Below are 25,939 nucleotides of genomic sequence, written 5' to 3'. Positions count from 1 at the left end.
CAACCTGATGTCAGTGCAACGGGGCTGGACATCATCATCAGGGTCGGAGCACGAAGTCTCAGAGGCAGCTTCACTCCCTATGAAATCCTGAGCAGCAGGCCTGCATCGGTCAACTATTGATGATGACCCTTCCTGAGTACAGATCATCAAAAACCCTTTGTATTCATGAGACTGATAAATATGTATGAGATAGTAATATCTAACTGTTACAGGCTTCTGGTTTAGGTTGTACAATGGCTGCCACCAGATGCACATAGACTTACCATATACAATGAGATTAAATGAAAACCTGAGTATCTCCTTGCTGGTGAGTGTGATCTCGGCGCAGTATTTCCCAGCATCCCTCAGGCTCAGATTTCTGATGATTATGGTTGTTCCATTATTGAAACCTCTAATGCGATCCTTGAACTTATCACCGTAAGTCAGGAGGGAAGTATTCCCGATTTCCGCCACTTTAAATACAGTATTATCAGATGTAAATTTCCACACAGTTTCTTCTACAGGAAGCGGGAGGTGTAGGCGAGTAGACATTTCTACAGAGCGGTTCACCAGGCCGATCACCGGCACAGGCTCTTGATTGGCTACAGGGAACCAGATACAAAAATTATCATTGATGCAAAGAAGGACAAAAAAAGACGTATGCAGTACCAAATACAGCCACATGGGCATTACTACAGATAAGTGGCATGACACCTATCAGCTGGTTGGTAGAGGAGTTGTGGGTCAAACAAAGGAGAGGTCACCAATGTCATAGGACAGGATCTAGAGCAGTGTTTCTCAACTCCAGTCTTTAGGGACGCCCAATGGGTCATGTTTTCAGGATTCCCTCAGTGTTGCACAGGTGATGTAATTATCATCAATGCCTCAGACATTGCCACAGGTGTTCTTACTATAGGATATCCTGAAAACATGACCTGGTGGAGGTCCCTGAGGACTGGAGTTGAGAAACAGTAATGTAGAGTACTGGGCAAAAGTTTTAGGCATGTGTGGAGAAAATGCCGCAAAGTAAGAATGCTTTCAGAAATAGAAGTCTATTTTTGTCAATTAACAAAATGCAAAGTGAGTGAAAAAAAGAGAAATGTAAATCCCATCAATATTTGGTGCGTCCACACTTGGCCTGGAAAACAGCATCAATTCTTCTAGATACATTTTTACAAAAAGATGATAACGATCCTGATTTTCATACGCAGCATACGGACGAATTTTTGCCACGGAATTCGCGGGCCAGACGCCCACCGCCAATTCTGCAGCAATGTCTATACATAGACATGCTATGTTAAAGGATTCTCCCCTGTCCATGAGTGGAAATCAACTGCAATTTTTCTGCTTCCTGGGGAGAATCGCAGCATTTTCTATTTGGTGCGGAAAATCACACGGACGGTTTCCATTGCAGTCAATGGAAGCCGTCCATCCTGTAAGCGCTGCAAAAGTATCACGGGGATCTGCGTCATAGCCCAGTGCTGGCGTGTCATGCCCTGCCCTGCAAATGCGTGCCGGCTCGCTGGCCAAGACATTCGCGGCAGATCCGGATAAGTGAGTATGGGTCTCTAGGGGCGATTGCCTGGGCACCAGATCTGATTCTGCTGTGAGATTTCGCAGTCTGAATTCAACCCAGCCCTGGACATGAGGTCTTATTAACTGAAACAGCTGTGAATGAGGAGCAACCAAACTGTTATGAAGGTGAGGTTGTGGAAGACAGTTTCATATTACAGGCCTTACACCATAGTAAGACTGAGCACAGCAGCAAGTCACAAGATATTAATACTGCATAAGCAACATCTCTCCTAGGCAAAAATTTTAAAGCAGACTGGGGTTGCAAAATGCGTTGTTCAAGCTTTTTTGAAGAAGCACAAAGAAATGAGCAATGTTTAGGACAGTAGACACAGTGGAGAGCACTCCTCTGTAAATCGAACACACATTTGTCCTTAGTTCTCCAATATGTTTGGAACAACCTCCCTACCGAGTTCATTAAAAACTGTGTGCAAGTACACCTAGAAGAATTGATGTTCTTTTGAAAGGGTGGTCACACCAAACATTGATGTGATTTATATTTCTCTTTTGCATTTTGTTAATTGACAAAAATAAACTATTATCATTTCTATTTTTGAAAGCATTCTTACTTTATAGCATTTTTTCCACACCTGCCTAACACTTTTGCACACTGCTGTAGATATTAGTAAAAATGAAATCTCAAAGCCTCCTTTGACATCCCCCATATAGTGACAAATAGAGAAACTACTCTGGTCCTGTTTTGAAGAGAGATTCAGTTGAGTTCTGCATTACTGACCACCCCACATCCTGTTTTCCGGACTAGATTGAAGCAAAGTTTTCTAAACTTTCCTCCGCACCTTCTTAATACAGAAGTATAGATTACCTGAAGTAATAAAGAAATTCGTCCTCTACGGCTGAAGTTTTAATATGCCTAATCCTTTGCTGTTTTGGGAGATTGGCTGCCACCAGAGGTTTATTCTGCTTTACCTATTAAAATCACATGCGCACTCGACTGAGACGAGCATGCATGTGTATGAGGGGGTCTGAAGGAATAGCTGTCGGCCAATAGCAATCTATAGAGTATGACGAGCCTAAGAGATGCAACCACTGGACACTATGTCGTAAATTATCCAAAACACAAGACGGAGGATTGATGCACAGGTGTAACCATACTGCACCTGCTCTTCACAGCAATTCCACAGTACTGCTGTGAGAGGGTGAGACAGCCTCCAATATGTGTACATTGCTCTTGTTACTGTATATAGTCCACTATGTGTTTATTATTTGTCCACAAGAGGTCGCTGTTCTACAGAAAAGATTTTGGTCAAGCTGGGAGGTGACAGGACCATGGTAGCCTGTGATTGCAGCACCCGTTGCCTGGTTACAGCGTGCGCACGGGAGGAGAAAAAATAAAAGTGTGCGTACACTGTGAGGTGACAGTTGGTCGAGGGAGACATCTGAGTGGAGCTACGGAAGAGGGAAGGAAGTTGTATCTTGAAGGGATCGGAGCTGCAGCGGATTCAGATTTTGACCAGATGCCGGCTGGATGGGTGAAGACTTGCTGCCGGGGATGTTGCTTAACAACCGGAGTGAGACTGGCTATTGTGTGTACAATACTGGATGCCGCTGAGGAAATGAGTAACGACTCTATGCGGTACCGCACACTTTTCTGGAGGAGGCCCTCATCCGTCTAGACTTTTTGGCTGATCATACAGCAGACCGGTCTACGTGCACGCAAGACATCATATTTTGGCGCCAAGTTACTTGGGACTGCGTTTTGGCCTGTAGTTAGATTAGGTAGGGTTATGGACCGTGTCAGGCCACACTTCAGCGGGATCGGCATAGTGGCTGGCAGGCCACATCCAGCCGTCAGTAAGAAGCTTCCAGAGAACATTCACCTGGCTATACGGCCGCTGTTCTTTATAAATGTTCAATATTGTATTAGGTTCGGGGGGATAGAGTCAGTGTGGGTAAGTCTGTAAGCTGTTGTGCTGCACCGCCGGTACTCAGATCACTCTTCCTTTCCTTTGTTCCTTAGTAGCGGTATTAATAGGTAACAAGGGCCAGGTTTATTTAGGCCTGCCCATTAGGTAACAGCATAGTCTATTATAGTAGCACCCTTTGGGGAGTACAGCGCTGTACAGCACAAGGGCCTCAGCCATCTGGCTGAGTGTATGTGAGTTTTGTTGGGTTACCCATTGTTTGTGGTCACGTGGGCCACAGGGCTTTAGTAAAATTCGGTTTGCACCTGAACTGGTGTCAGAGACGTTTTCCTTGTCTGTGACTTCGCTGTATCCTGGGGAGCCCACCCTGGTACACGGCTTACACTTCAATCATTGCTTCCATGTGGCACTAGCACAATATTGGTTAGTTTCAAAAAGTCTGATGGGTGGTTTTCTCTTTGGCCTGTTCCAGGCTCTCTTCTTCTCCTCCTTTACCACAAGCTATGTGCCTTTGCTAATGATCAACATATCGATCTTCATTGAGTTCTGCATACTGCATTTATGCAGTAAGGTGTCCCGTCCGGGCGTTGTGGCTTTGCTATATTTAAGGTGACCAGATGCTCTGATTTAGGTGGGACAGTCCCACTTTGGGACCCTGTGTCCTGCTTTCCTCCGGGTCCCAAGCAGGACAGCCATTTGTCCCGCTTTTGGGACGTCTGTCCAGGGTCACCAATAAAGTGATTACCAGCCAGAGTGCTGCAGCTTCTCAGCTAGTAATCATGGCAGTGTGTGCATCCAGAATCCACCTCCCCTGACCTCTCCTCCTTGGTTTCACAGGAGGGAAGGAAAAGGGAGGAGGCACTGCTTCAGGTGCACACACTTCTGCCCCCAACAGCGCTGAGAAGATGAGGAGGAGGAGGTAAGTATCGGTCTTAGGGGGCTACTGTGGGGTCACTGTTAATACTGGGCCAATATAGGGGACAGTAATAGAATAGTGTCCCCTATATTAGCCCCAGTATTAATAGCATTACTACTGCGGCCACTGTGGGAGTTACTATTACTAATGGAGCTACTGTTGAGGTCACTGTTACTACTGGAGTTACTGTAGGGCTCACTATTACTGCTGAGACTACTATGGGGATCACTATTACTACTAGAGTAATTATAGAGGTCACTATTACTACTGGGGCCACTGTGGGGATTACTATTAACCTCTTCACGACCAAGGACGTACCGATACGTCCTGTGGCAGCGAGGTATGTATGAAAAGAGGTTGCGATGCAACCTCTCTTCATACAGTGCGGGCGTCAGCTGTTTATAACAGTTGACACCCGCGGGCAATAGCCGCGAGTGGCCGCGCGGCCGATCGTGGCTATTAACCATTTAAATGCCGCTGTCAATTATGACAGCGGCATTTAAATCCCCCGATGTTCGGGGGTCCCGCACGGCCCCCCCCACGGTGAGATTGGGAGAGCCGTGCAGGTGTCATGGCAGCCGGGGACCTAATGAAAGGCCCCAGGGCTGCCTTAACAGACTGCCTATCAAGCCATCCACACAGGGTGGCTTGATAGACTGCCTGTCAAAAAGCAGTAAGACGTAATGCTATAGCATTACGTCATACTGCAGGAGCGATCAAAGCATCGCATCTTAAAGTCCCCCAGGGGGACTTCAAAGTAATGTAAATAAAAAATCAATAAAGTTTTTTTTAATTGAAAAAAAAAAAAGTTGTAAAAGTTTAAATCACCCCCCTTTTGCCATATCTATTATTAAAAAATCTAAATAATATATTAAAAATATGTATTTGGTATCGCCTCGTCCGTAAAAGTCCGAACTATCAAAGTAGCGCATTATTTTTCCCACACGGTGAACGTCGTCCGAAAAAAAAAAAAAAAGAACGCCAGAAATGCACTTTTATAGTTACCCTGTCTCCCAGAAAAAATGCAATAAAAAGCGATCAAAAAGTCGTATGTATTCCAAAATGGTACTATCAGAAACTACAGGTCATCCCGCAAAAAATGAGCCCTCGGACAACTACGTCGACGGAAAAATAAAAAAGTTATCGCGCACACAAAATGAAGGCAGAAAATAATTGAAAAAAATGTAATGTCTTTGAAAAAAAAAAAAGAGTATAGTAAAAAAAAAAACTATACAAGTTTGGTATCGTAGTAATCGTACCAACCCATAGAATAAAGCTATTATGTCATTTTTGTTGCTGTTTGTGCGCCGCTGGAGCAAGACGCACTAAAAGATGGCGAAATGTCTTTTTTTTTCATTTTACTCCACTTAGAATTTTTTTTAAGTTTTTCAGTACATTATATGGTACTTTAAATAGCACCATTGAAAAATACAACTCGTCCCGCAAAAAACAAGCCCTCATACAGCGACATCGATGGATAAATAAAGAAGTTACGATTTTTTTAAAGGGGGGAGGAAAAAACGAAAATGGAAAAAGAAAAATGGCCGCGTCATTAAGGGGTTAATACTGGGGACACTGTGGGAATCACTATTACTACTGGGACAACTGTGGGGATTACTATTAATACTGGGGACACTGTGGGAATCACTATTACTACTGGGACAACTGTGGGGATTACTATTAATACTGGGGACACTGTGGGAGTCACTATTACTACTGTAGCCAATATAGGGGACACTATCACTATTGAGGCCACTCTGTACGTGGAAGCATACTTCAAGCTGACTTAGGGTGCCGCAGTGTTCTGTGACGAGGGGACTCCCCATGGGGAATCTTTACGGGCAGCACGGACCTTGCCAATGCACGCATGTCCTATCTTTTGCAGGTGCAAAGATTTTGAAATTGTAAAAAATTGACATGTGAGCACTGCATAGGAAACCAATGGTTCTAATAGATACGTGCAAAAAAAACGCTCGTTTGACTTTTCTGAGGGTGCCTTCACACTTGCGATCGCGATATCGCTGCATTTTTTTTTAACAAAAATGTTAATAGGACTTTCTAATGTTAAAAATGCATTGCACAAAAACTTGCAATTTTTGTGCAATGTGTTTAAACATTTAAAAGTCCTATTGACATTTGCGTTAAAAAAAACGCTGCGATATCGCGATCGCAAGTATGAAGAAACCCTGAGGGTCCTTTCAGATGAGCTGATTATCATTTGAATAAGCGAGTGGCATCACCATTAGCTCATTCGCACTCGTGCAGCCTGTTTACACAAGCAGATACATTGTTGGCTCGTTCAAATGAGAAATTGTTCAACATCGTTCAGTCTTTCACATTCGCTGTAAAACTGAATGAGAACGACTGAATGATCGCTGTTTAAACCGAACCATAAGTGAATGAGCCAACCATGATTTTTATGACTGCAAACAGTGAATGATAATCATTCGCATTCGGTTGTTGACTTGCGTTTAGACCGAACACTTATTATTCTCCTTAGCTCATTTGAACGATAATGATTCCATCTAAAGGCGCCTACCCACTGGCGTTGCCGATTTTCGTGTGTGAAAAACGCAGCGTTTTTCGCACGTTTTCCACGGCGTTTTTCGCGTCTTTTTCGTTAATTTCCCTTGACAATCATGGGTGCATTAAGAGAAAAATAAGGAGACATATGCAACTGACAGTTCTTATGTGAAAAATTGCAACGAAACGAAAAAAAAAAACCCAAATGGACAAGAACACATTCTATGCTAATCGCTTTTCAGAAAAAACGCAAAACGCAATTTAGCATCGTAGGAAAAAAAAAAAAATCGCCAGGGAGATACTCGTCTAAGGCACATTACTCGGACGAGTAGTGCCTTAGCGAGTATACTCGCTCATCCCTAGTATCTCCATCTCAGTCTGTGGTACCGCCACGCCTGCTGTCTTGAGTCCTATCTGATTCCAATCTTTTCTTTGCCGTCCATATGCAGTCTCTTGCTCGCTCAAAAACATCTCCGGAATCCACCCTTTTCTTATTGTGCTCTAAGGGTGACTACCCACTAGCGGGTTTTTTACTGTGAAATTCGCAGCGTTTTTTTAATTTTTTGCAGGGGTCTTTGGGCTATGGGACTTGTAAAGCTAAAATTGTGATCACGCAAAATTGCGATTTTGCGGTAAATCGTGATTTTGCTCGATCGCAATTTTAACATTACAAGTCCCATGAACCCCTGCAAAAAAATAAAACGCTGCGAATTTCGAAGTAAAAAAAAAACGCTAGTGGGTAGTCACCCTTAGAGCACAATAAGAAAAGGGTGGATTCCGGAGATGTTTTTGAGCGAGCAAGAGACTGCATATGGAGGGCAAAGGAAAGATTGGAATCAGATATGACTCAAGACAGCAGGCGTGGCGGTACCAAAGACTGAGATGGAGATACTAGGGATGAGCGAGTATACTCGCTAAGGCACTACTCGTCCGAGTAATGTGCCTTAGACGAGTATCTCCCCGCTCGTCCATAAAGGTTCGGGGGCCGGTGCGGAGCGGGGAGCTGCGGGGGAGAGTGGGGAGGAACGGAGGGGGGATCTCTCTCTCCCTCTCTCCCGCCCGCTCTCCCCTGCTCCCCGCCGCGACTCACCTGTCAGCCGCAGCGGTCCCCGAATCTGCAGGGACGAGCAGGGAGATACTCGTCTAAAGCACATTACTCGGACGAGTAGTGCCTTAGCGAGTATACTCGCTCATCCTTAGGAGATACCCACTTGCATTTTTCTTGCCTGTTTTTTTTCATGCGATATTGTTGCATTTTTTTATGCGATTGTCAATGGGACTTTCTAATGTTAAAAACGTATTGCAAGTTTTTGCTTTGCGACTTTTAACATTAGAAAGTCCCATTGACAATCACGTAAAAGAAAAAAACGCAGCAATGTCACGTGAAAAAAATGCGAAAGAAAAACAGAAATAGGAGTTCACCCTTAGGGCGCCCACCCACTGGCGTTTGCGATTTTCGTGCGTGAAAAACGCAGTGTTTTCGCGGCGTTTCCATTAATTTCCATTGACTTTCATGGGTGCATTAGGAGAAAAATAAGGACACATATGCAACTGACAGTTCCTATGTTAAAAAACGCAACGCAACGCAAAACGCCAGTGGACAGGAGTACATTCAATTCTAATTGCTCTGCAGGAAAAACGCAAAACGCAAAGAAAAAAAAATCGCCAGTGGGTGGGCGCCCTTAGTTCGGTTTCTAGACGACAAAATGCAAGAAGTTCAGTTTTTAAAAAGTTCCAATTTCAGACAGACAGATGAGTACATGATAATAGTGAGAGCGGGCAGACAGAGATAGGACACAATTAGAGATGAGCCAACGTTCTCGTTTAGGGCGATTTCGCAATCGAGCTCCGCTTTTTTCGAGTAACTGACTACTCAGGCGAAAAGATTCTGGGGGCGCCGGGGGGTGCCGTGGTGGAGCGGGGGGTAGCAGTGGGGAACAGGGGGGGAGCTCTTCCCCCCCCCCCCACTCCCCTCTGCAACCCCCCGTTCACCTCCGGCGTCCCCGAGTAGTCAGTTACTCGAAAAAAGCGGTGCGCTATTGCGGAATCGCCCTAAACGAGTATGTTCGCTCATCTCTAGACACAATGATAGCGACCGCAAACAGACAAATGGAGGACATGATAATAGCGACAGCAGACAGACAGAACTAGGACATGAAGAAAGCAAAAGTGGCCCAACAGACAGACTACACAATGATAGAGACAGCGGACAAACAAAGAGAGGACATGATGATAGCGATAGCGGCCAGACAGACAGAGGACATGATGATAGCGACAGCGGCCAGACAGACAGAGGACATGATGATAGCGACAGCGGCCAGACAGACAGAGGACATGATGATAGCGACAGCGGCCAGACAGACAGAGGACATGATGATAGCGGCCAGACAGACAGAGGACATGATGATAGCGACAGCGGCCAGACAGGCAGAGGACATGATGATAGCGACAGCGGCCAGACAGACAGAGGACATGATGATAGCGACAGCGGCCAGACAGACAGAGGACATGATGATAGCGACAGCGGCCAGACAGACAGAGGACATGATGATAGCGACAGCGGCCAGACAGACAGAGGACATGATGATAGCGACAGCGGCCAGGCAGACAGAGGACATGATGATAGCGACAGCGGCCAGACAGACAGAGGACATGATGATAGCGACAGCGGCCAGACAGACAGAGGACATGATGATAGCGACAGCGGCCAGACAGACAGAGGACATGATGATAGCGACAGCGGCCAGGCAGACAGAGGACATGATGATAGCGACAGCGGCCAGACAGACAGAGGACATGATGATAGCGACAGCGGCCAGACAGACAGAGGACATGATGATAGCGACAGCGGCCAGACAGACAGAGGACATGAGGATAGCGACAGCGGCCAGACAGACAGAGGACATGATGATAGCGACAGCGGCCAGACAGACAGAGGACATGATGATAGCGACAGCGGCCAGACAGACAGAGGACATGATGATAGCGACAGCGGCCAGACAGACAGAGGACATGATGATAGCGACAGCGGCCAGACAGACAGAGGACATGATGATAGCGACAGCGGCCAGACAGACAGAGGACATGATGATAGCGACAGCGGCCAGACAGACAGAGGACATGATGATAGCGACAGCGGCCAGACAGACAGAGGACATGATGATAGCGACAGCGGACAGACAGACAGGGGACATGATGATAGCGACAGCGGACAGACAGAAGAGGAAACAATGACAGAGACAGCAGACATCTCATCCTTTATGAGACTTCATTGGTTTTCCATGAATATCTATCTACTAAAGCCCCTTACCTGAGGCCAGGAGAAGGAGGGGCACAGTCACAGAGAAAAGTCCAGGGGCCATGTGCAGCATCTTCTTACCATTAGAAGAGGACGTATAATGGAAATATACTTCCTTCTTGGTCTAAATGACAGCAGCTAACATATCCACCTCTGCTCGGTCACGTGGTCTGTCATTTTGTTGTAACCACATTGTGGCTTTACTGAGAAAGCACAGATAAAATATAAAAGCTGCATTCAGAAAGAAATCTGGCCCTGGGAAAGCTGGGTGTCAGCCAGTCCTGCGCCCTCCAGCCCCCACTGGACGTATCATCCATCTCTTCCAGAATAGCGGAGTATGAATTATGCCTTTTTTCTGTGTCGCTCTATAAACAGATTTGCTTTTCAGAGTCTAGGAAAGTTGGGTAACAACAAGACCCAGAGAAGCATAATAGCTGTCATAGCAGTAGTCACAAAGTGTATTACCTTCTAGTCTCTGCAGCTTTTCTCAGCAGAATCCTATTACATCACCACTTCTGTACTAATTAATAGGCAATGGCACATGTAGTGATTCCCTTCTGTGCTTCTACACAAACAATCCCGCTCATTCAGTTTCCCATGTTATAACCTTCCCCTGCTCTTTAACCCCTTCCTACCCAACGGCATATATTTACATCCTGGCTAGGAAGGTGAGCCCGGGCCATCAACAGCAGGAGCTGGACAACCGACCTCCTGCTGCAACAGCAGGAACTGATGAGAACACCAAACCCAGCTGTTAACCCCTTACACACCGCCATCAATATCGATCAATGCATGTAAAAGGTTTACAGTGGGTTCACAGTTATATAATACATTATATGTACCCCAAAAATGGTGCCAATTAATACTCCAGCTCGCCACGCTAAAAAACAAGCTCTCATACGACCATGTAGACAGAAAAATAAAAAAAAAAGATGCCTTTTGAAAAATTGAGATGAAAATCCCTCCAAAAATGTCATGTTCTTTGCTCCAAAATAGGACGTGTCAAGAAGGGGTTAAAAGAAATACACTGAATGGACACTTTATTAGAGACCCCCATCTAGTAGTGTGATGGACCTTCTGTGGTTTTTGGACTGCAGAAATTTACTGTGATGTAGATTCCACTAGGGGATGAAATCAGTCTGCAGGAATATCGGCCCCTGCGGACAAGAACCTTCCTGAAGATGCTGCAGATTAGATGGAGGTGCTCACACGTTCTGACTGGCTGGCAGGAAGGCGTCATTAATTCATGCTGCTTGCACAAAATTTGACCTACCATCAGCATGGGGCAACAGATATCAGGATCCATCTGACCAGGAGAAGTTTTTCCGCTGCTCAGTGATACAAGTTTTGCGCTCTTTTGCCGTCTATACTCTCGTCTTTCTATTTCTCTTACACGCAATGGCTGGTCATCTGCTAGTAAAGCCGTATTCCACTGTTATCAAATTCCCAGTGCCTGTTTTTTGGAATGATTCCTGACAGCCTCCTCTGACCCCTTTTGGTGACAATTTTTTTCAATCCACACAATACTCTTTTGCTGGATGTTTTTCCTAAATCACGCCATTGTTGGTATATGCTTCATTACGCAAGAAAGCCCCACGTGGTTGGCAGTGAAATCCTGGCCCCGGCTAGTCTAGCACCGATGACCAGGTCTCATTGGAAGATGCTCAGATTGCTAGATCTTTCCATCTAGTGTGGATTCCTACTGATACTGATCCACGTAAGGTCATGTAACCCTACGCTGCATTCAGGGGTCACGGCTCTAATTTCCATGGAGAGAAGCTTCAATCACGGGGCTAGGTGCTTCAATAAAGGAGCCACTGAGTGAATATATATATGGAGGAATTGCTATGCATACATTTCCCTAACATACAATGTTGCTGAGAACCAGAAGAGGCTGATTCTTCCTGTTTGCAGCGGGTGATGAGAACAACAACTACTTTCCTACTGACCGGATATTGAGGGTGATAACAGTAATGTGGTCAGAATGAGAACACTTCAGCTTCATGTGGTTTTAATGATGTATTAGACCAGCTTCGTTTCCTGATACTTGGCTCACAGATGGGCAAGAAGCTAGAAACAAAAGTTATTGTTTCATGCAAAGATGTTGCAAAGCAAAAACTCACAGCATCTCAAGGTATACTGAGAGTGAGGCGGCCTTCACACCGGTGAGAAAATCACGCGATATTTGTGCTTTGTGAGATGCAAAAATGTCGCACAAATAGGAATTCCATTTTTTTGTATGGTGTTGTAGACATGAGCGATGTTTTCGCACAGGGCACTGTAGTACCCCAGAGTTGGGCACTTCAGCACTTTCTGTCTAGAGTACAACATTAAAGGGGTTGTCCCGCACCGAAACATATTTTTTTTTTTTTTGCACAGACCCCCACATAGTACACAGTAAAAGCGCATCTATTTGTTTTTTTTGTTGTTTTTTTTAAGAAGTCTCTTACCTGGATCCTGGTTCTGCAGCTTTGAAGAATCTTCTTTCCAAGATGGCGCTGCTGGTCTTTCCCTACGGTGCACCGCGGGTCTTCTCCCATGGTGCATTGTGGATGTTCTTCTCCAGTCTGCGCTCCACTGCCGATTCCAGCCACCTCATTGGCTGATCGGCACCACGTGACGGAGGCGGAGCTACGCGATGATGCGAAGAAGAGGGAGGAGCCAGGATGCAGCTCGTGAGCCCAGAACATCAAGAGGAGGAATCTTCAGTGCGCAAGCGCGACTGTTCGTGCGACCAGAGGAGAAGTTTGATCTGCACCATGGAAACGCAGACGCCAGCACCGAAGCAGGTAAGTATATAACTTCTATATGGCTCATATTTAATGCACGATGTATATTACAAAGTGCATTAATATGGCCATACAGAAGTGTGTATTCCCACTTGCTTTCGCGGGACAACCCCTTTAAACAAGTGGGATACATATCTTTCACAAATTATGAATACAGTCGAAAGCAAATCTTTAACATTATCAAAGTAGAATTTTCATTTTTTCATTTTACATCGACTCCTCTGGTTTTTCTAATTACTTATTACTTGCAATCAAATCAGCCCTATATATTAGGGTATGTGATGTGTCAGTCAAAATTATAATTTTTTATACATTGGCTTGCATATTTGGAACCTAATGTATTGGGATATGAAGAATTCATTTCTGGTATTATTTTTGTAAAAATAGCAATTACCGTATATACTCGAGTATTAGCTGACCCGAGTATAAGCCGAGACAATAGGTTTCACCACAACAAACTGGGAAAACTTATTGACTCGAGTATAAGCCTAGCTATACTCGAGTATATACTAGGTAAAAAAAACCCCTCCATACTCACCTTGCAGCCAGCGTCTGTGCGACAAGCTGCTTGAATTCTCCCTGCTGTCATCCCCTGCCGTCCTCTCTGCTTGGCTCTGTCTGTAAGTAAGCGCTGTGATTGGATTGAGTGCCAACCAATCACAGCTGGCGCTCGATCCAATCACAGTGCTTGCTGACACAACACTGACGACAGGGGATTTGAAAGCCGAGCAGGGAGATGACAGCGAGGAGAATTCTAAAGCAGCTTGATTGCCTGTGAATGATCGAGCACAGGCTCTGATTGGCTGACGATCGATCCAATCACAGCTCTTACTTATACCGCACTGACAGTGGGGGATGACAGAGCCAAGCAAAGAGCACGACGGGGGATGACAGCGGAGAGAATTCAAGCAGCCTGCCGCACCGCCGCCGGAGACACAGACGCCGGCTGGGAGGTCAGTATGGAGGGGTTTTTTTTAAAGCCTTCCCTGACTCGAGTATAAGCCAAGGGGGGCTTTTTCAGCTCAAAAAATGTGCTGAAAAACTAGGCTTATACTCGAGTATATACAGCAAATTACCTGTAATTAAAATTACACAATAAAGTTCATATTAATCATATTACACCTTTTATTGACAGTATAGAGACATTTAGTATCAATTAATAACATTTATTTAATAATTAAAATGCAAGATGGAAGTTAAATAAAACCTACTTTAGTCACCGCTATTAATAAAACGCAAATAAATTTCAACAATTTGAACATAAGAACAAACAGGTGATAAAACATTGTGCATGCGAATAATGACTGAACTGTAAAAAAGTCTATCCGCATTCTGCTTAGGGCACAAGAGCAAAACTCCAGACAGTCAGTGATATAGTTATTATTTAAGCTTGGAACACTTTTAGAAAGTCTTTCTTTATGTTCAAAGAAGGCATCACTTCCAGATTACGCAACTGTGTTCATACAAATCCATCTCTGTTGGCCAACCACACACTGATTTAGCTGCTCTGTAACCCATTGGGCGGCTCGCTCACAACTTTGAGTATGTGGTGAATATGGAGGAAGGTCCAGGGGGGCAACTTTCAATGCATCAAGTTGGGCCAAAGACTTGTTTGCTATGTAAACTGGTTCAGTGATGGTCTCTGCCTCCCAATCAAAGAGTTTTGAGGTTGCAAGCATTGAGGAACCATTTTGGGAACTATAAAAGACCGCACTGCAGTGGAGCCTTCTTCACTTCCAGCCCTGACTGCCATTATTGTGTCAACTGCTAACACTCTGTCTTGTATCATCAGAACAGAGAAGAGTGACGAGTACTTTCTCAGGATGAGCCCACCAAGATCCGCTTTTTAGGTAGGACTTTAAGGCATCCTTGACCATTGTATCTTGCTTCTACCAAGGTTGATGCCAAGGTCCATACTTGATCTCTTGTTTCACCTTGATCTCATAGAACATGGTGAGGTAAACTTGTGTTACCCAGGTTGCAAGCAGCTTCAAGACTTCCAAACTAATTTTTTAAAATTAACAATAACTTGGCATCCTTATTTAAAGTGTACCGAGGTTTCATTGTTGATAATATTTCAACCTCAAATCCCATACATCTAAATATTTGTTGTATGAACTAGAGCGAATAGCCATCCACTTTTCGAACACGCAATCTTCTGCCATACGGCTTACGAAGTCTTCTAGTTTTGGGGGTTCAGGAGATTTCCAGTGTTTTGCTATAATTGTTTTGGCCATCATCATGGAGTGGCCCATCAAGTATCTGATTGGGTGAGGTAATTCACTAAGGTTAAATAACAACAGAGCAAGTTTAGGGTTTTTTGGGAGTTTTGTTTTTCGCACTTTCTATAAAAAGTCGAATACTCCCTCCCAGAAGGGTATGAGTTTCAGACAAGGACAAAAGATATGTGACAAGGACCTCTTTTGTGCACAATTCCTCCTGAAAAAGCTGTCACATCCTTTTATGCGACTGGCTGTAAGTTGAGGAGAGTAGCACCATCGCATTTGTATTTTTACTTGTGTTTCTAGTGTGAGGGTTATGAACATATTAATTTATATATGTATGTATCTTTGATATACGTTTCCGGAGGCTGTAGGCCTAAATTGTACACTCTATTCTGTGTCCTATGAAAAGGTCTGCTAAATGCTTGTACATTTAGCTTAGTACTTAATTACATTAAGTAGAGGTGTAATCTTAAATGTCCATCATGTCTCCAAGATCTTGTTTAGCTTTTGTTTACAAAGGTTGTGAGGAATGCTTTGATCATTGTCTGCTGTCTAGGTAGGGCATGTGATTAATATATAGAGTGTGATGATAATCAGGGTACCAGACAAGATGTCTACATACAAATAAATAAAGCATTGTTTATAGAGAAGACACAATCACTTACCAGAAAAACAGGTCGACCTCTGTAAAGCAGTTCAACCTCTGATACGCCTACTATTTTCTGTATAAGAATAAGTCAATGTACACAATAAACTCAGATTGCTCTAAGACACGACCGTGATGCCTGTGTCTATTGCTTTCTCATGGTGGCCGACATAACCACCTCTGATTTGGAGTCCCACAGCATATTAACGTAACATGGATTTATCCTTATCAGTAATTGGCGCCCAACGTGGGGCTTGATGGAACAAGAGGACCACCTACACCTCAAACCCCCCCGGACCCAGATGGGATAAGGAGCCACTCGGAACCACGGATTGACAAAAACTGCGCAGTAAGGTAAGGTTTTATCTTGCCACAATCTATCCGTGCTTCCTGGCTGCTCCTTTCCTGTCCGAGGGGTAAGAAGTGCATGCCTCTTATAAATCTTCAAGCTTTTTAAGAATTCATATGGTGGGCTGAATATGCTGTGCGGGTGTTTAACTGTTATTGTCTTTATTTGTTACCTTGCATGGTCAGTGTACAGAATATGATACCCTATTGCCAATCTCTGGAAGGCATGGTATAAGTTATACCAGGGAAGCCTAAAATTTTCAGGGGATAAAACCCCTGATGGGATCCTCTTATTAACATAAGAGAAGTAGTAGAAACAAGGTAAAATATGCAGGGTGAGGAAGTACAGAATATGAAACCCTCTTGCCGATCTCGGGAAGGCATGGTATAAATTGTACCAGGGAAGCCTAAAATTTTCAGGGGATAAAATCCCTGATGGGAGCCTCTTATAGGTATAAGAGAAGTAGTTGATACGGGGGGAAATAAGCAGGGTTGGGAAGTACCGACACTTTTAGACAAGTGAGGAAGTACTGACACTTAAAGTACTGACAAAAAAAAAAAAAAAAAATAGTAACTGACATGCAAATGTTTTTGTCTTTATGTGTGTGTATAAATGGAAGGACCTGTATGAGAGTTAGACTGTGTTATATGGTGTATACTGTCCGGTAACCAGAAACGAAATGAAGCAAAAATGACCAAATGCTGAGCCAGACCACAGGGGGTGGAGCTAGGTGATGTAAGGAGATGGGAGGGAAGAACAATAGGAACAGGTCTTGCTCCACCCTACACACAGTCCAGCCTAGGTGAGAAGTGTGTCTCCATTTTAAGTGGATGTTGGTGTATATATATGTATATTGTGGTAATGTATAGAGTGAAGGTCACTCTTAGACTCCATGTTAAGTCTCTCACTTGAACAAATGGAGTGACCAAAGGAGGGGCATCCAATTTTATTCCTGAGACTAGTTGTGTGAGATAATAGCCCAGGATTACCACAGTGTATATATGTATATACAGATTCGTGGAATATGTGGAATTCAAAAATATTGAGTTGTGTTAATTTGAATATTATTGAATTAAGATATTAATATGAGATAATTGTGTACTTGAAACACCTGATAAGTACTTTAGTCAAATTAATAGCAAAAGTTCTATTTAAAGTGTATCTCATTTCCAATTAACAACAGTATTTTATTTGAAGAGTGTATAAAGAAAATAATAATAAAAATAATAAGCCTCTTGGTGTACATAAACCGCCAGCCATTGTCCATACTGCTGGTAAAGAGGATAAGGTGCGGAAGACTGCACAGAAAAATAGTGAAACAAACAATTGTTTTATGTGTGTGAAAGAATAAAAATTATAAGCCTCTTGGTGTACATAAACCGCCAGCCATTGTCCATACTGCTGGTAAAGAGGATAAGGTGCGGAAGACTGCACAGAAAAATAGTGAAACAAACAATTGTTTTATGTGTGTGAAAGAATAAAAATTATAAGCCTCTTGGTGTACATAAACCGCCAGCCATTGTCCATACTACTGGTAAAGAGGATAAGGTGTGAAAGATATCTAAAGAAATTGGCAAATGAATATTGGTCCCCATCCCACTTATTAGGGTCCCAATCGACTACAGTATGATCCTTTTATAGTGTCTTACTCTCTTTAAAGCATAATTTGAACTAAGTCTTGCTCCTTGCAGCAATACATAAATGGCGCTGTGAACAGGATTACGCAGAGAGTAATACACTAGTTTGTTTTAAAGGAAAATTTTGATAAACTGATAGTTGAAGAATTTCTTGTGATAATCTGGCACAGTGTGAAAATGTCGCCTTTTAAGAAAATCCGCAATAGTACGAAAATGTCGGTAGCTAAGAACAAAGAAGTGTCCGATGAATTGTTAATTATGCCAGGGTGGAATAAAGCCCCCTATAATATATTGGCCGCTGAGTGGTCGCAGTGTGGTGAATATCAGTATGTGGGTAGAAATGGGCATAAGTTGTATTGTGTTTGTCATTGGGTAGCCTATTCTGAGCAAATTGTGTAAAAACCGCAGTACTAAGAGTTTTTCTTATCTATACATAATTCGCTCATTATTGGAAGTCTGGTGTACAGTAAATACAATCCCAATTTCTACTTCACATATTATCAGTCCGTATAGGAATGAATAAAACCCCCCTTAGTGAGTGTGAATTTGCAGTTTTTGTAAGGTGGGGGCAAGTGTATTACACTCTAAGTTCATTTTGAATAGTCAGCCCAGGTTATTTGCACAATAGAAGATGGTCACAGGCAGTGGAACCAGTTATACAGCTATTTGTCTGGAGAAGTTTCTGTGTTCTATAGAAGATAAGATACATTTCAAAGGGTGGAGTACTGGGCTTTAGAAGACCTACTTGTCTTTGCAAAGAAATCTGAATTAAGAATTGGTTATATTTGGCTACACAGGAAGTATGTTGTATTATATATATATATATATATATATATATATACTGTTCAGTAGCTGAAAATGAAATGAGAAAAGAATTCAAAGATGTTCTCTCATTGTCGGGTTAGTTCCCTCTTCCATCTTCACCCCCTCCTTCATCTCAATTCCAACCGTCTCCTCCCCACCCTATGCCAAGTCATCCACTCCAAGGTCAAACATTGGACTGGAGGGATGGACCTGCTGGCATTGTGGACAACAGAACCCGGATTGGAGAGAGAGCTGCCCTGCTTGCGGAGCTCCTCGGCACAAACCGGTTATGCCTATGCTCACTAGATCCTAGGCTAGTGAGTGGAAGCATGAGGACAAGAAAGAGATGCAGGGAGCGGAGGGTGGAATAGGAGCAGATGTAAAACAGGGAAGGCAGTGGGAACGATAATCTAAAATTATGTGAAAAACTATTGTGGCACAGATTAGGATTAAATTAAACATAGAGAATTGAGAAGTGGTAAAATATTTTTAATTTGTCTGGAACATTGGGAAAAAGAAAAACAAAAATTTGAGAGAATCCTCCTTGTCTCTTTCTAATATCACACAAAGAGAAGGAAGAAAGTGTAAAACAATTCTATGCCCGCCTTCAACAACATTAGTCAGATCTGGGGTATAGGGGCATAGAAAAGATGGGCAAACATGTACTTAGTATGGCCTTTGTAGAAGGTCTATTGGAATCCCTAAGGTCATAGATAATAAGCCAGAGTGGAGACAGTCTGAATCTCCGGCCCTTTTTCAGACAAAAGGGCATTTATGTAACTGTCCTGCAGGCTTGGACTCCGCCTGAGGGGACTGTGCTGTTGCAATATGTTAATGACTTTCCAGCTTTGTGCTGAGGATCTGAAAACATGTCAATCTGCACCCATTTCTCTTGTAAAATTTTTTAGCAGAAAATGGCTGCAAGGCTTAAAAAGGAAAAATTACAGCTTTGTAAACAAAAGGTTGTTGTCTAGCTCAAGAAGGCAGACATCTCACAGAACGACGCAAGGCTGCAGTTCAAGCCATTTCTGTATCTTCTTCTGCTGCCAAAGCTTCGCACCTTTTTGGGACTTGTCTCATACTGCCGTCCCTGGCCTTTCATGCGACAGCAGTATTGACGCAAAAAAACATGGAGGATGTCCACGGTCACTTGGGTATTACTCCATGAGATTGGATCCGGTAGCCCGAGGAGCCCCCTCCTGTGTCTGTGCGGTGGCAGCAGTACAAGTAGTGGTTGACAAGTCTTCTGAGTTGGTCCTGAACTACCCTTCTAGTGGTTCTCACCCCTCATGACATCCAGAGTATACTCACTCAAGTACAACCTAAACATCTGTCTCTAGCTCGTCAAATAAGGTTGATTTGTGCTTTGCACATGCCCCCCCCTTTAATATTTCTTTTCAATGGTGAACCCGGCTACTCTTCTTCCAATCGAGTATCCTGTTTCAAATGGGGGAGGGGGAGGCATAGGTGATCAAATGGGGGAGGGGGATGCATAGGTGATCTATGTATTACAGATCAGCTATTTTTAAAAAATTTTTTTGCAAATAAGAACATGATCTATTTGGAATAGAATATCAGCATGATTGTCTAGCATTGATGCAACAAGAAAGTTTAAGTTTTAAAGAGTTATTGAAACCCCTTGTTAATACATATTTTGAGTTGTATTTTATAGATGGTACCAGGGTGATTGACGACTCCACACCAGATGTTCACACAACAAGATCTCTAAAAGCAGAATGCCTCCGCATGTCTCGGTACAAGAAGCGGAACTGAAGGCCCTCACTGAGGCGTGTAGAGTGACAGAAGGTAACCATTTACACTGACTCCTGGTATGTATTCGGCATAGATCATGGTTACGGCCCAATATGGAAGGCCAGACATTTTTAAACTTCTGTAGGACAACCCATTGAGAATGGTGTAGCAGTACAGAACCTTATGAAAGCCCTACTCCTACCAGACAAAGTAGCAATCCTGAAGGTGAAAGCTCATACTAAAGCCAACAGTGCAGAAGCAAAAGGCAACGCCCTAGCAGACTTCAGCGCAGACAGCGGCCCTCAAGCCGTGGAAGAAAGAAGGAAAGAAGATACTGACCGCACAAGTCAGAGACTATGATTTGGACTTTGATAAAAATTTGAACATTGATGTACTAAAGACATTACAGTCACAAGCCAGCAAAGAAGAAAAAGATAAATGGACTAATATGAGAGCAGTAGAACAGGGTGGCGTATGGCAAACAGTCAGTAACTTGCCTACCACGATCCCTGTACCCCATGATGGCCCAGCTGATCCATGGAAAGACTCACCTATCGAAGGCAGCTATGTTACCTACGCTTGAGAGAGAAAGGGTTGCCCCCTGGGTTCTTTGTAGCTGCTACATCATTTGTCCAGTTTTGCATGAGCTATGCCGTAAGCAACAGGGTAGAAGTAAATTGACCACAAAGGCACTTGCCAGGACCACTCTACCCATTTCAGGGATTGCAAATTGACAACATTCAGCTCCCACGTGTTGGGAAGTATGAATATGTGCTTGTTGTTGATGTTTTTCAGGTTGGAGGCGTACCCTGTTACAAAAGTAAATGAGCAGGTAACCGAAAAGAAGCTCATGAATAAGGTAATCTGCAGATACGGGGTACCAGAGGTAATCGAATCAGATAGAGGTACACATTTCACAGGTGAAATAATGCAACACTTCATGTCTGCCCTGGGTAACTCCCAGGCATTTGACACCCCTTATCATCCACAAAGAGCCAGAAAACAATTGTGCATTATAATATTTCTCTTCAGGCAATGAAACCCTGCACCAGAGGAAAACGAAAATGGTATGATACCCTATTAGGGGGAATTGGTACAGGTGTAGGGGTTCTGAACTCTATAGATTTAGAGGTGATGAAGAATAAAATGGCTGGGGTAGGACAGGATGTTTCTAGATTGATAAATGTTCAGGCACAATGCATGCCTTCCTTGTTCCTCCCCCGATGTCTTGCATTAGGATATGATAAGGATGTATTAACGCTTTTTAATCTGGTTTTGCGGTTTAAAAGGATTTGTTTGTAAATATGAGTAAATTCATGAACTATACACAATGTAGCCTGCAATACGTATATATGATTCACAAGAGGGACAAAGCAGTCAGATGTGATGACAAATAATGAAAAATTGTGGAGAAATATTCTCAATAATGTAATTCCAGTAGCAACTTGGATACGGCCCGGGCTGATGGTGTAGAATGCTCTGATGAGTATAGCACTGGGGAAATGATTTTATGATGTAAAGGACACAAGCCTGATGTGTAAGTCTGTAGTACTACCTGTGGTGTTCGGACCGCCTCTATATGCTTTACAATATTGGTTGCCCAAGTTCACAGGTATGATGATTTATAGTGAAAATAAAACCCATGGTATAGAGAACTGTGAAGAAACACTGGATGGCCTAGCATGCGGACGGAGTACAGCCGCATATGAGCCATGTTTCCAGCAGCCTTCAGTCAGCATATGTGATTGGACGGTGTTACCTGCTTCATCTATATGCTGATAGAAGTTGGCCCCCAATATATATTCTTTGTTGCCAACCGAACTGGAACCACCAGTATGTATAATCTCATCACTCCATTGTCTGGATGTATACAGAACATGTCGGTGATACATTGATTTACAGAAACTTACACATTTTTGCCAGATGCTGAAGCAACATTAAGGTACTACTGGTACCCAGATGCTATCCCTATGTCAACTCTGACAGTATCCTTGGGTAGAATTGTAAGACTAATGATAGATACTGAACACCTTTAAAAGCATTTGGATGTTACTAACCTCTCCCTTATGGAATTAGAAAAATGTATGGGTAGGAGATAAGCTAGTCAGCCTAGGTACTAAGATCCAGGTAGACACAGAGTATAACTGGTATGATATTTTTACTGAATGGTCACCTACAGCAGGAAAGATGATGGATTTTATGTTTCACCCATTATTAATACTGTTTCTTTTGTTCATTCTTTTGAGTGTTTGCAATTTATGGACATTCTGTGGGATACGGAGACAAGCAAATTATCTGGAATCGCTCCCTCTACGATATCGTTAAAACAGTCATACGTAAAAGAGCAACAACAGTGGGGATCCGGCGAAGAGGATAGAAAGACCGGCAGGGGTGGCTTAGCACCCTTGATAGTACCACTACAAAGGCTCTTTTCAAGATGGACTGTTTCAAAATGGGGGATTGTGAGGGTTATGAACATATTAATTTATATATGTATGTATCTTTGATATACGTTTCCGGAGGCTGTAGGCCTAAATTGTACACTCTATTCTGTGTCCTATGAAAAGGTCTGCTAAATGCTTGTACATTTAGCTTAGTACTTAATTACATTAAGTAGAGGTGTAATCTTAAATGTCCATCATGTCTCCAAGATCTTGTTTAGCTTTTGTTTACAAAGGTTGTGAGGAATGCTTTGATCATTGTCTGCTGTCTAGGTAGGGCATGTGATTAATATATAGAGTGTGATGATAATCAGGGTACCAGACAAGATGTCTACATACAAATAAATAAAGCATTGTTTATAGAGAAGACACAATCACTTACCAGAAAAACAGGTCGACCTCTGTAAAGCAGTTCAACCTCTGATACGCCTACTATTTTCTGTATAAGAATAAGTCAATGTACACAATAAACTCAGATTGCTCTAAGACACGACCGTGATGCCTGTGTCTATTGCTTTCTCATGGTGGCCGACATAACCACCTCTGATTTGGAGTCCCACAGCATATTAACGTAACATGGATTTATCCCTATCACTAGTATGACTGTGCCTTTTTGGATTTCAATGCTGTTCTATACATTTTCCTCCACTCGTCCAGGGAGAACTTTTCCCCAAATTCTTTTTCCCAGTTGAGCAAGTGTGATTTTTTTTGTCAAGTTATCATTGCTAATCAGTATATCATAAAACTGTCTTGTTTCTGATTTATTATATTTTGGGTCAAGTTCTCATTGTACGGAGGCCACCAGTGGAAGGACATCTTCTCTCTCCAGGTCCACAAGGGAGAATGTCAAGATTCGAAGATTAGAAGATCTAATAAGTTCTGCGAGTTGTTCTATGATAAGGCTGCACAGGAGTGGGGAAAGCAGACATCCTTGCCTCGTCCCATTGGTTATGGTGAATGGGTCAGATATATTACCATCAACCAGTATCCTTGCTGATGGGTTTGAGTACAGGGCTTGGATGGCACGAACTGCACCCCCCCCCCCCCCCCTGAAACCATGTTGCTTCAATGACAGAGATTTATTCTTTAGGGTTTTGGTTTACTCTTATGGTGGTTTTTCCTCATGTATCAGAGTTAGTGAGTGGCGCAGGCTAGAGGGTAGATGCATCGTTCCCTTGGGGAAAGCCTCCTTCCTTTGTTTATTCTTTCCTCGTAATGCAGGGGGTTCCTAGTACTGTGGTGTGAACATTGGCAGAGAGTATATATTTTGATTTGCAGTTATTGCAGGAATGAAGCAGATGTGACACTACTAGAGATGAGCGAGTGTACTCGCTAAGGCAAACTACTCGAGCAGGTAGTGCCTTATGCGAGTACCTGCCCACTTGTCTCAAAAGATTCGGGTGTCGGCAGGGGAGAGCAGTGAGTTGCGGGAGTGAGCGGGGGGGGGGAGCGAGGGGGAGAGAGTGAGAGAGGGATCTCCCCCCCGTTCCTCCCCGCTCTCCCCCGCCGGCCCCCGAATCTTTTGAGACAAGCGGGCAGGTACTCGCATAAGGCACTACCTGCTCAAGTAGTTTGCCTTAGCGAGTAAGCTCGCTCATCTCTAGACACCACCTTTTAGAATTTACATTATCTCCAATAGAACAAAGAAACGTCTCTAGACAAATAATAGACCTGTGTAAGAGATTTCACTGTCAATTTTCAATATAACGTTTATCTTCTTATATGGGCAAATAGTTGGGGCACTTCAGGTCTACTGCATGTGTGGGTGCATGTTATCTGTATCTCAAAATCCACTCCCATGGTATGTTAATCGTATGTGGCAATGGTACTATGTGGGTACTTAGAGTGTAATATTCTCCCTCCCTTCCTTACAACTTGCAAATCCACACTACACAAACAGCAGGGGAATGTATTCATTTATTTACAAGCTAATAAACTTATTAACCCTTTCCAATCCACTGTCTGACGTCTTAAGACATTATAATTTTAGGCTGTACAGCTCCGATGTTGGAAAATGTCCGACAGGGTTCTCTTACTGTATATTGCCAGCCTCTCTGCTATCAGAGCCTATCCAACATGTCACCTCATGCAGTACTGGCTTTAGCCAGCATATAGCTCCGTTTTATAATAGCAGAAAAAGAGTAAGCCCCCTAGGAAAACCAGGATACAACTTGGATTGGAAAGGGTTAAAAGAAATAGAGACTCAAATCCTACTTACATAAGACTGCCAACAGTAAACGAGACACACGTAAGAAAAACTCTTACCCACTATGCTTCGACATGTTTAAGAAATAGAGACTCAAATCATACTTACATACTTATATTCACCATTTCAGTTAGCTACTATGCCTAAGCTATCCTCTCTGTACACTGTTAAACTTTTTCCATCTTTCAATAATCAAATATTCCTCAGAACTTATTCCTGCTCTCTTCAACATCCGCTGACATAGACCTTTACCGCATTTTTACCTTCTCTCTCTTATACTATTTTTCTTGTGTACCCCAATATGTCATTTCCCAATAAGTTCCCCATGACTCATCTGAGGCTTTTCTCTGCAACTCACAACACAAATCTGGCTTCAAGGCACTACACTATAGGATGCATTTTGCAAAACCACCTTGTCTGTCTGGTCATAATTGGGAAGACCTCCATTTCAGGTATTTCCCAGCAACTCAAGACGCAGATGTGGCTTGAAAGCACTTCCACTGCAGGATGCATTTAGCAAAGCTTATCGGGAATATTTTGTGCACCCCACTTTCAAAAAGACATAGACAAACTGGAGCAAGTTCAGAGAAGAGTTACCAAGCTGGTTAGCGGTCTGCAAATCATGTCCTATGAGAAACGGTTAAAGATTCTGGGAGTCTTTAGCTTGCAAAAAAAGAAGCTGAGTGGAGACTTAAGAGCTGTCTACAAATATCTGAAGGGCTCTCACAGTGCAGAGGGATCAGCCCTATTCTCATCTGCACAAGGAAAGACTAGAAGCAATGGGATGAAACTGAAAGGGAGGAAACACAGATTAGATATTAGAAAAAAGGGCACATGTTGTCCCTATCTTCAAAAAAGGGAAAAGGGTGGATCCAGAAAACTACAGGCCTGTGAGCCTGACTTCTATACCGGGAAAGAT

General features: G+C 43.2%; 1 protein-coding gene across 1 annotated transcript in view; it reads right to left on the bottom strand.

The window, feature by feature from the left end:
• Positions 1–25,939, bottom strand: part of LOC136571913 (SLAM family member 5-like) — a 520,182-nt gene that overhangs the window by 3,196 nt on the left and 491,047 nt on the right. The window contains exon 3 of the mRNA XM_066572531.1: positions 264–581. Within this exon, the coding sequence (XP_066428628.1) occupies positions 264–581 (318 nt within the window). The remainder of the gene's footprint in view (positions 1–263; positions 582–25,939) is intronic.

This window comes from Eleutherodactylus coqui, chromosome 6, assembly GCF_035609145.1.
Source record: "Eleutherodactylus coqui strain aEleCoq1 chromosome 6, aEleCoq1.hap1, whole genome shotgun sequence".
NCBI lineage: Eukaryota > Metazoa > Chordata > Amphibia > Anura > Eleutherodactylidae > Eleutherodactylus > Eleutherodactylus coqui.
This window is presented reverse-complemented; position numbering and strand designations above follow the sequence as displayed.